The sequence below is a fragment of the Salmo salar genome, chromosome ssa03 (genome assembly GCF_905237065.1).
Source record: "Salmo salar chromosome ssa03, Ssal_v3.1, whole genome shotgun sequence".
NCBI lineage: Eukaryota > Metazoa > Chordata > Actinopteri > Salmoniformes > Salmonidae > Salmo > Salmo salar.
In genome coordinates this window covers 67,324,439-67,336,740 of record NC_059444.1, presented here as the reverse complement: position 1 = coordinate 67,336,740, position 12,302 = coordinate 67,324,439, and the positions used below count along the sequence as shown (strand labels likewise).

Here is a 12,302-nt window from a genome sequence, read left to right as displayed (position 1 = left end):
ATGAGTGATTGACAAAACAGTGTTGCCTTTCTCTTTATGTTTTGGTGACCCCCGAATCAAAATATAACATTCCAAACTGTAGCTGACTGTGTTCTGCAGGTTGTCCTCTAACCAGTGATGTGGTTTGTGTTGTGGTAGTTTCAACAACAGATTGTACAATATTAGGAGGATATATATATAAATATATATATTTATATATATATATATATATATATATATATATATATATATATATATATATATAATATGTATATATACTACCGTTCAAACGTTTGGGGTCACTTAGAAATGTTCTTGTTTTTGAAAGAAAAACACATTTTTGTCCATTAAAATAACATCAAATTGATCAGAAATACAGTGTAGACATTGTTCATTTTGTAAATTACTATTGTAGCTGGAAACAGAAGATTTTTTTTTGGAATATCTACATAGGCGTACAGAGGCCCATTATCAGCAACCATCCCTCCTGTGTTCCAATGACACGTTGTGTTAGCTAATCCAAGTTTATAATTTTAAAAGGCCAATGGATCATTAGAAAACCCTTTTGCAATTATGTTCGCACAGCTGTAACCTGTTGTGCTGATTAAAGAAGCAATAATACTGGCCTTTAGACTAGTTGAGTATCTGGAGAATCAGCATTTGTGGGTTCGATTACAGGCTCAAAATGGCCAGAAACGAAGAACTTTCTTCTGAAACTCGTCAGTCTATTCTTGTTCTGAGAAATGAAGCCTATTCCATGTGAGAAATTGCCAAGAAACTGAAGATCTTGGGATGCTGGCCTTCTAGGCAGAGTTCCTCTGTCCAGTGTCTGTGTTCTTTTGCCCATCTTAATCTTTTCTTTTTATTGGCCAGTCTGAGATATGGCTTTTTCTTTGCAACTCTGCCTAGAAGGTCAGCATCCCGGAGTCACCTCTTCACTGTTGATGTTGAGACTGGTGTTTTGCGGGTACTATTTAATGAAGATGCCAGTTGAAACTTGTGAGGCGTCTGTTTCTCAAACTAGACACTCTAATGTACTTGTCCTCTTGCTCAGTTGTGCACCGGGGCTTCCCACTCCTCTTTCTATTCTGGCTAGAGCCAGTTTGCGCTGTTCTGTGACGGGAGTAGTACACAGCGTTGTACGAGATCTTCAGTTTCTTGGCAATTTCTCGCATGGAATAGCCTTCATTTCTCAGAACAAGAATAGACTGACGAGTTTCAGAAGAAAGGTCTTTGTTTCTGGCCATTTTGAGCCTGTAATTGGGAGTTGTTGAGAGTAGTCTTCTCTTTTCAGCAGTAGGTATTTGTTTTCCAAACTGAACATTATTCCTGCGATTGTATTTTGAAATGTGCAAAAGGCAAACCTACAGCCGCAACCAACCATAGAAATATAATCCATATAAGGCTGTTCTCATTCAAATCAGGACTGGAAGCCATTGCTCTAATGTATCCATGACTTTAACAGTCAAATTGCCAGAGTAAGAGGTTCCGAAACCCTTCTATGTCTATGGCCACAATGCAGCAAGCTGCATATTTGGCACGCATGCTGCACAAACTGCGGCCTTCCTGATTGTAGGCATACAGATAACTGCCAAAATAATGAAAACACTTGAGTAAATGAGGGATACAAAGTATATGTTATGGTGTTGGGTGCATTTCCCTGGCATGGTTTAGGTCCACTTGTAGAATCTATCCCAAGGCGCATTGAAGCTGTTTTGGCAACTCTTGGTGGCCTAACACCCTTTTAAGACACGTTATGTTGGTGTTTCCTTTATTTTGGCAGTTACCTGTATGCGCTTGTGATCACACTTAATACACTGTTATTTTTTTTAATAGAAACTATTGATCCTCTGTGGCTAAATTAGGCTCTCTGGTGTATTTTGAATATTGAGAGTGGACCCAGCCCCACACTTGACCAGTCACATTTATTTATTATGCAGTTTATTTGTAATTTTTTTATTCATCAGTTACCCAATCAAGTCAGGGCCCCCCAGTTACCCACGTGGGCCCCCTACGTGCTGTGATTGATTGATTTTGAGGATATACCATAAATCACCAACACAGATTTGCGCTGCCTACTCTATTAAGAGGCTGAAAATAGGACTTGCTTATTTTTTATAGAGAGGTGAGGTAGGCTGCAGTTTTCAAAATTCCGCTACTAAAGAGAGAAATGCATTGGGAGCAGTGGCTGGCTGACATAACTGATTATTGAATAACAAAACAAGAGATGATGACATAAATATCTTCAGTATCTCACTGAAGATATGTAGGAAAGAAATATAGCTCATTACTGAGGGTTTATTTGTTGTTGTATGTGGGTAGGTAGGAGATCATCATTGAAACAGAGCACTGCTGACAATTAAGGTTGTACACCTTAAAGGACAAGTGCAGTAAAAAAAAATGTTCTGTGTTTTATATATATTTCCACAATATGTGGAATAATACTGTGATATTGTGAAAATAATGATAATGCCCTTTTAAGTGTAAGAGCTGTTTGAAAAGACCGCCTGAAATTTCAGCCTGTTTTGGTGGGATGGAGTTTTGGCCTGCAATGTGACATCACCTGGCGGTAAATTAGTTAATAGACCAATAACAAACCCACTAGGCACAGACGTCAATGCAACGTCTATTCCACGTTGGTTCAACATAATTTCATTCAAATGGAATGGCAACAATGTTGATTCAATCAGTGTGTGCCCAGTGTGAAGACAGTTCCAAACCTCTCTGCCAATAATAGCTAGTTTTCAGTTTTTCCTTCCTCACTCAGACCACTCCCAGACAGCCCTAGCAAAATTATTGCAGGAGGAATTGCTCTTTGCTAAGAAGCAATTTAAAAATATATATTTTTACCATTTTAATTGAAAACAATCACAGGAATGTACTTGATATAATATTGAGATAATAACGGCTTCATTGGACCTTGAAAACCACATCACATTTTTGAATGTGGGATATTTGCATGATTAAATTGTATCTGCTGTAGTGCTTTATAGGATGATTATGGTTTTAACAAAACATTTGCAGATAGTCTACTTTGCTTAGGTCCCTGTACTGGAAGCCACTCCTTTCTTTCATGAAGGCCTAAACCGTTATTGTCTTGATTTCTAGATAGTGTCTCATCTTTTGTTCTCCCTGTATCAATATCCTGTTATTTTTGTGTGTGTGAGTCTTTGTATTTTATGCACGAATGCAGGTACATTTTCTCAGCACTCTCTCTCTGTCCCTCTCTCTCTCTGTCTCTCTCTCCCTCTCTCGCACACAGACTCACACACAGACTCACACACACTCACCCTTTAAAGTATGTGTATCTTCAATTGAGATGTTCCTCTTATTTTAATGTCAGTTTTGTCTGTCTTTTGTTAGATGCTCATCGTGTTCTGCAACAATGGGTATTAGAGAAAGCAACAGAAATTGAACAGAAACCCAGGGATATATTGTCCTTTATTGTGCATTGTGACAGTTGATGGGTGTGAGCCAGACCATCTTGAAGCCAACTACTAAATGCTGGTGTGATGCTGTATTCATCATTCTAAGATTAAGCAGAAATAGTGCATGATACTGCAGCATATTAACAAGAGATTAGATTATATCGGTAGTACAGAGTGAGCGTGCACTAATACAAATGTGTTTTACATCATCTTTGTTGCAAATGGTGGACCAGAAATAGAAACGTTCTTCCATTTTACGGCAATTACAAACCCTGCAAACCCAACCCAAAGAACAATAAGACATCCACTTATTCAGACCGTTACAGATGCCTCTGCAAACTGTCCAGCAGTTGTAGAAGAAAGAGATTCATCATGGAGGCAAGGCACTCATTACTAGTCACAAACATGGACGACACAGCCATTGGAGGCTTTTGAGAAATAAAGCTCAATGATTTATCTGCAGACTCTCCTGTTTTTGGACTGGTGTTGATGAGATTGGGCTGAATGCGCCATAGCGACAGTTGTACCGGAACAGCACCCATTTCCCACCATTGTATTTCTCGTTTGCCTATTCGATATGTTGGTGTTCCTCCTTTTACCCTTCGTAATAGACATGCAGTGTACTGTATATGCTTTGGTTTTAAAGCACCTAGTGATACATTGATGCATCTTCTCTCAGGGTGGGAAAAAGGGTGGGTTTGTTTCCCCCTCTTTGTTCCTGTGGTAAATCCAAGACCAGCTGCCGGTTGTGGGGTCTGGTGGGATTTTGGAGCTGTGTGTTTTCTCTTGCCATCCTGTGCCAAGGTGGCGTTACGCAAGCAGAAAGAGAGGGTGGGGGTAGTGAGATGAGGCAATGGCGGCCAAACTGGAGATGGAAGCAGACTGAGGGTAGCTAGGATTGGTGTACGAGAAATACATGTCCCCTGAACTTTGCCTATGTGTCAGATAGGAACTTGTCGATTTGGCAAATTGTGCACTGTCGGACAGGACTGCGTACACTCTTTCTCTCCCGCTCTCCCTCTCTCGCTCTCCCTCTCTCGCTCTCCATCTCTCATTCTCTCTCCGGCTCTCTCCCACTCTTTGCCACTAACCCCCCTCCTTTCTCCTTTCCCTCCCTTTCAGCTCTTGAAGCTAACGCATTGGCTGGGCTACAGGCATCTTGTTGCCAAATAGGTGGGCCCTACTCGTGTTGGCAAAGGCTCAAGCAATGGTTAGGGAAAGAACGCGGAGAGGACGAGAGACGGCGAGAGAGAAACAGAGAGAGAAAGAGAGAGAGTTGGAGAGAAAAGGGGAAAAAAGAAGCAGCACTCGGCTTTGCCAGCGGTCGTACGCGCTCGTCCAACATTGATTTGGTTCTCTCCTTTTTTTCCTATTCTGTGCTCTGCACTCCCCAGCCCCCCCGCCTGTGTGTGTGTCTCTCTGAGTCGTACGCGGGGCCCACAGATCTGAGCAAACACCACTACCAATTACGCTTTGCCAAGGATTTTTTTTGTTGCTTTATTTCCTCCTTTTTTGGGGGGGGAAGCGCAAAAGAAGAGTGCTTATTTTAAGTGTGTCTATTCCAGTTGTTATATTTAGATCATTTTTGTTCTTAAATACCATTCACCATTTCTTTTTTAATCATATTTCCATTATTTCTCAATATTAGTTTTCTTCTCTTTAAATTTGGGTATTTTGTCTTTCCGTCCCAGATTTAACCAGCGATCCTTTGCAGCATTACACTGTGACCCCCAGAACACCCGGGGGGGTATCTTGTTTTGTTTAACTTTGTTCTACTGCTTACTGTGGACAACTGGAGATTCCTGAGATCTTCTGCTAATTATCTTTTTTACCCTCAAATTTTTTAATCTGCACATTTTTTACACCCTGTCAAACCAGCACTTGCTGTACATTTGTGAGTGCGGGAAGTGGTGTTGGAGAATTCTTTTTCATTTTGAACGTTGTGCCAAATTTATGATGAGAGTGCAAAATGGTAACTACCAGACCGTCTGTCTTCCTCTTGCAGTGTGTTTTTGTGGTGATTTCTGTCCGCTTTCAATTTGTTGTTGAAATGTGAGTCTGGTTAGACTTCTTTTGCATGGCAGCAGGAGAGATAGGAAATGGTATGGCAGATCTTTTAGCAGCACATTTTAACAGTGGTCTTGTGGCGGCTAAGATTGGCGGTGATCGACCAGTGTGTGGCAACCCTGGCACAGGAACACTATGGCGAGATCTAGGCATTGTCGCTGAGCGATGTGTAGTGAAGGTATTATGGTATAGCTGAATAACTTCTCCTTTACAGTGGATGTAAAAAAAAAAAGTGTTTGCTCACCTTGGCTTTAATTTTTTAAATCTCGTTTGTCTTTTAAATTTCAATTAATCTGTTATTACAGTTTAATATAGTTTTTAAATGTGCTTTCAGATTATATTTTTTGTAAGACGGACAGGACCAGTAATTTACTATTTGCATTGTAATTGTATGTATGTACCTACAGTATTATTACATTTTGGATATTATGATTATGATTATTATTATTATTATTAGCATTATTATGTCAGTTAGTGGTATTGTTGGTAATGCTAGCCCTGTCTAAGTAAGTTGTTTCTGAACTGTATCCCCTCTATTGGCAGTGTATTAACATTCTATCAAAACAGGAATTATTTTTGGGAAAAATGTCAGTAAATTGCCTCATCGCTCTTCTATCTTCAATAACTGATCTTCAGCTGTTTGCATGACACCATACAGCATGAGAATAACAGAGCACCCTCTCTCTCTCTGCCTCTCTGTCCCTCTGTTAGGATGAATTTCATCCCTTCATCGAGGCCCTTCTCCCCCATGTCCGTGCCTTCTCCTACACCTGGTTCAACCTGCAGGCACGCAAACGCAAGTATTTCAAGAAGCACGAGAAGAGGATGACAAAGGATGAAGAACGCGCAGTGAAGGACGAGCTGCTGGGTGAGAAGCCCGAGATCAAGCAGAAGTGGGCGTCACGGCTGTTGGCCAAGCTCCGAAAGGACATCCGGCCCGAGTTCCGTGAGGACTTTGTGCTCACCATCACAGGCAAGAAGCCCCCCTGTTGTGTTCTCTCCAACCCCGACCAGAAGGGCAAGATCCGCCGTATCGACTGCCTGCGCCAGGCCGACAAGGTGTGGAGGCTGGACCTGGTGATGGTCATCCTGTTCAAGGGCAGCCCCCTGGAGAGCACGGACGGAGAGCGGCTGGTCAAGTCGCCCCAGTGCTCCAACCACGGCCTGTGCGTCCAGCCCCACCACATCGGCGTGTCCGTCAAGGAGCTCGACCTCTACCTGGCCTACTTCGTCCACTCACCAGGTCAGTTGGTGAACGCCTTACAGCTTTCTCTGTCTATTTCACACAGATACACACACACAGTCACACAGTCACACACACACACACACACACACACACACACACACACACACACACACACACACACACACACACACACACACACACACACACACACACACACACACACACACACACACACACACAGGTCAGTTTGTAAGGCCTTTTTTGCAACCACACCCTAAGCCTTGCCAAACCCTGCTCCTCCCCGTGCACCACCAGACCAAATGCTAGCCTGTGATAAATAAAGAGAATCGCCTCCAAATGTAACGCCGTATCAACATTACAATTATAATAAAACACATTACAGAACCCATTTGACACCACTGACACACCGTTTAGTTTGTGTGTTGTTTTTGAGTTGTGTATGTGTCTTTAAATGTGTGCTTATCCAGAGATAAAGTCTGTGCTGGTAAATTTGTTCAGGTGCTTGTGTGCAAATTTGTCTGAATTTAAATATGCATGTTTAGGGGTGTGTTGTCTGTAAACAAACACATCTGCAAATGTGTTTGTCTCTGCGTGTGCTAATGTGCACAGTAATTGTCAGGCTATAAATGAGTGTCTTTAAGGCTGTTTTGTGTGTGTGTGTGTGTGTGTGTGTGTGTGTGTGTGTGTGTGTGTGTGTGTGTGTGTGTGTGTGTGTGTGTGTGTGTGTGTGTGTGTGTGTGTGTGTGTGTGTGCGGTGTGTGTGATGTCTGTGTCATATGTGGTGTGTGTATGTGTGTGGTGTGTGTGTGTGTGTGTCAGTAGCAGTCTGTCGTGTGTCTGTGGGCTGAAGAGCGTGGTGACAGCTGGCCCAGTCCCAGGTTGTTTGGGAGGCAGGCGACTGAGGCAGTGAGAGCCGCCCGTCTCCAGCCTCAGCCTCCCGCGCTCTACTCTCTCTGGCACCGCAGCCCACCTCACAGTCAGCCCTGCTTCGGTCGCTTCGCCAACACACACTCGCTCCCGCTCTCTCACACACACTCTTATAGCTTATACACGGAGACTCCCATACACTAATGCAAACACACACACACACATGCACACTGCATACAGAGACAACCCTTCTCTATATTAGCTCGTCAGTTTGGTTTAGTTTGTTTATGCACTTTTTTATTTGTCCAAATTCAACACAGGTGTTTCCTCAACAAACTTTATATGATACTCTATAAGCAGTCCTTTTACATCAGTTACTTGTATGGAACTTCTGGATACTTACTTTGGAATGGAAAATGTAATGTTGAAATAAAGGAGACCCCGGTGTCAAGGAAATGTATAGTATATATTGAATTTTACGTTTCTCTTAGTCTGGTGGATACACAGAGCCCCCCATGTCAGAGGTCAAATGTTGCGCAGAATTTTAAAGATGAATTTGTCGTTTATTATATATTAGCTGTATAGATAGTTTGTCTTGGGTATCACAAAAATAATGCCACACTTTGTTTTGTAAATTATCTTAAATAATATATTTGAAAATATCATTTTTTCAATAATACATTTGAACCTGTCTCTGATTACATAAGTTAATTTATCTTTTTCTATTCCATGACTTTGATCATGAGAAAAGAAATAAGGACTGCATGAAATAGTTTTGAGTCTTGACATAGCACATTTTTCATGTTTGTGATGTAACCTTGCAATTTCTGTCTGACAATACATTTGCTGTTTGAACAGCCCACTGTGATCGTGCTGAAACAAATCTTCTGTTTGTTTTCTGTGTTTCCTATTGTTGGTTAGCAATGAAACACTCTGAAAGTGTAGTCAGGTATGCTGTGGGTGCAGTTAGTTGATTGACTCAGGTATGGGCTGATGGAACCCTCACGTACGTAGAACCCTCTCCTGCGTCGGTTATCCATTAGTATAGGGCTAAAGAAACGTATTGTCTTACACCAGGCAAGCGTACAGTTACAGAGCCCTAATTCTGCTTCTTGGCACCGTGGTGCTGCAGGCCTCTGTGACAGAGTACCCCATGCCGTGTTCTTTTCAGCACAGTGTGTAACTCAGCGTCAGTTAGCTGGGCCTCTGTGAGCTCGTCTTCCTGTTTCACAATGTGCTGCCGCTAACCCAGGCTCAGATTAGCTCCCTGTGAAGCCGCCCCTTAGAGCTTAGCTCTTTTACCCTGTGCCAGTATTCACCAGTCATCCCGATACTGTTTTACCCTTCAGTGTGTGTGTGTGTGTGTGTGTGTGTGTGTGTGTGTGTGTGTGTGTGTGTGTGTGTGTGTGTTTGTGTGTGTGTGTGTGTGTTTACGTATGTCAAGATTAATTTATTTTCTGAAACTTAAATGGTTGCTGCAGTTCAGCTAAATTAAATATAGTATTCTCTCACTTCCCACTGGGCACAGCCGTCAGTTCAACATCTAGTTTTGGTTTACATTTGGTTGAGTTGTCAACTAACGTGAATTCAACGTAATTTTTTCCCCCACAGTGTCATTGGATTTTGGTTAAAAGATGAGTAAAATAGGAAATTCCCTTACATTGATTATTTTTTGCCAATGCAATCAGTTTTCCACGTTGATTCAACATCATCACATAGAATATATTGGTTTAATGATGTGGATACAATGCCAATTCAACCGTTTTTTTGCCCAGTGGGTTGGCTTTGTGCCTCTGTACAGGGTGGTATTCCTTCATAAATCATTGTTTTTTGTTACCTTTTGTTGAAATCGTTGTTTCCTTTCATCTTTGTCCACACTAATGTCAGAGAATAGAAAGTGTTTTAAAAGCTGGGTCTAAGCTGCCCTTGTTGGCAAATGCACAAGCCTTTCAGACCTCCTCACTTCTACAGAGACGGCATAGAACTTTCGGTGGACAGCCATAGGCTCCACCTAGTTCTCCTGCCCATAAGCTTCACCACCGTAACACCTCAACAGCAGCCCACACTCCCTCCACTGTACACTGCAAGAATGAAAAGTACCATTTTAAAAAGCATGAACCAGTAGAGCTTCTGAAGGAGATGGGGTTAAAAGTTCACTGAGTGTAGGGGAGAGAGGGGGAACAGTGAGTGGTTCCATTTTAACCTTTGGAGTGGCAACGTTACCGTTTTATTCTTAGCTCCCTATCCCAGGGTGTCTGTGTCTTTCGGAAGCTATCAGAGTCCAGGCCTTATCAGTGCATCTGAGCCGTCGGTGTGCTACAGTTCTCCTGCCCACTGATGTCACCGTCGCCAGCTGCAGGTTTTTCCCCTGCAGTATGAGTGACAGGAGACTCCTCTCCTCCTCTGCAGTAGTGCTTTTGTCCAATTATAGACTTAGGCCTTATGGGCGGGGCAGTGAGGGCTAGCTATTACTGATCAAAGCAGCTTACACTGCCGCTCCACAGCTGCAAGGCCCCTTATCAAAAGTATTTTAGACAAATACCTGGCTTTTCACCCAACGTAATGCAATTGCATTTAACCTGTGAGAGTCAGTCACCCAGGACTGGTTGTCCTGAGGTAATTCCTGATGCTGCTGATGATAATGGTTCAGGGATGTGGAGGAAGAACGGGCTGAGCTCATCTTTGATCAGATGTTGAATAAAGCACGGCTCAGCCAGTCAGGCCCTGCCAAGGCCCAGCTCAGGTCACTGCGCGATGGGAAAAGTTCATGTTTTTGTGCGGTGTGTTCCATATTTGTCAGTCTGATGAATCGCCGCTGTTCCAGTATTAGTCATGTTTGGAGCGTGCTCCCTCTCATACGGCTCTCATTACTGCTCTGTTATGATAAAAATATGTTTCTGAGTGCACCCCTAATCTGTCCACCATGCTAGGAGAGATCTTGTCCAGGGATGTGCATTGTTGGGTCGCTGACCTATGCCAGCTCCACGGTGCGATGAACTCTGGCGCTTACCCGCCGGGACAACGAGCCCATCTCCATCTCCCAGACTCTCCATCTCGCAAACCACGGGAGAGAACAGAGAGAATGATTTAACCAAACCGAACAAAGAGAGTGAGAGCCTTGGAGACCGACAGAGACTTAAGCCTTAACACCCTGTCAACCTTATCTATCGTACAGATTTAATATGATTTGCACAATATCCTGAGCTTTAAAAGGAGATAATGGTATTATCAGATTTTTCGAATGAATATGATGTTGCCAAATATGACGCAGTATTTTATTTCCCCAAATAATACAGCCAGCCCTTTGCGTCTTTGTCTTTGTCTATTATGAAGGCAGGCCTGGGAAGGTTTGGGGGTTGTGGATGGGCGTTGGTCCTATGTTCTCTGATTCTGCTGTTGCACCATTCTGTCTCATACTGTCTCTGTCCCTGTGCCCAGACACAGAGAGAGTGTGGATGGGACCACACGGTCATGTGGATCCTTTAAGTCTGGGTACGTCATGCTTTGGCCAAGAGTGTTTGTCTCTCAGATATAGGGTGATGAAGGAAAAGCGGCGGACATTAAAAGTATTTTAAAAAGAACCAAGAACCAGTTTTACAGGAAAAAATATCTGCTCTTTTCCTTGGCCTATAAACAAACTGAACTGCAGACTTCTGGAAGAAGAACAGAACTGTGTTCCTCCAATGTTCTGGCATGGGTCTGTAACCCGGGCCGACAGAGAAATACTGAGAACCGGCGCGACGGGGGCCACATTCATCTCGTGTGAAAAACACCCCGTGTACGCTCTCAATGGAAAGTTTAATATGCTGTTGTCATTTGAATAAATGCACCAATAATGTTTGAGTGTCGGCGAGCCACTCATGACAGAACAGTGTCATTGACACAGTGGCGTTTTTAATATGCAAAGGGTGCAGGGATCTCAAACAGCCTAGCTTGGCCCGTTTTCAGGGCCCTAGTTTTCCCAGTTCCCTTTTTGTGTGTGTAAAGAGCGCAGAGTGTATGGAATCCCTGGTAAACAGATTATTCGAGGGTGATAGGAAGTCTGAGGAATAGATGAAAAGACTCAACCCGTTAGGCGGTTAGGATTGCAGGGACACTGTGCGCTCCTTAACCACTTTTACCCATAATTCCTCCATAATCACAGTGCATTTACTGGCTTGTTAGTACACAGGCATACTTTATCACAGTATCCGATTTTCTTTATAAAAACAATACATTCACAGGGTCAAGTGCATAATATAACTGTCTCCTTTAGGCATCTTGGTTTTAGCTGTCCCAAGAAAAAAGGTGTTTGTTTTTTAAATTGCATATTACAAGTAATTCATTATTTTATTAAAAATGTTATCTACAGTGACTGAGGATTGTAATGGTATACCCTTTTGGCAGCATTTTTTTATTTTATTTTCTGTTAATTAGGATTTTGTGCCTATCATTTTGTTTTTACTGATTTAAAATGGACACATATTTACCGGAAATACTTAAAAAATATTTATCGTAGTTAAATAACACATTATAGCAAGCACAGCATCATGTGCATGGAAACATATACAATTGTTTAGTTGTCTCAGCCCTCCTTAAAATATCATGTTGTTCATCTTCATCTGAATGAAAAGAGGGGCTAAAAGGAGGATGAGCTGAGATGTTTGTTTTTGTATTTTTTGTATAGTTTTTTTGTCTCTAATGCTGTGTCGTCTCACTGCTTGATTTCTTATAGCCTTTTTGTACAGACGCCAGGCATGAAATCTGTCTGTCCC

The 12,302-nt window shown here is 42.4% G+C and overlaps 1 protein-coding gene across 21 annotated transcripts in view; it reads left to right on the top strand.

Moving 5' to 3' along the window:
* The window catches only part of nfixb (nuclear factor I/Xb), a 162,563-nt gene that overhangs the window by 46,231 nt on the left and 104,030 nt on the right, over nt 1–12,302 (top strand). For 19 of the 21 annotated variants that reach the window (XM_045716153.1, XM_045716137.1, XM_045716136.1 and 16 more), the window contains one exon: nt 6,186–6,717. In XM_045716153.1, coding sequence (XP_045572109.1) covers nt 6,186–6,717 — 532 coding nt within the window. Of the gene's footprint in view, nt 1–4,627; nt 5,380–5,436; nt 5,653–6,185; nt 6,718–12,302 lie in introns of those variants that run through there. The other 2 variants (XM_045716146.1, XM_045716134.1) reach the window with 2 other exon arrangements.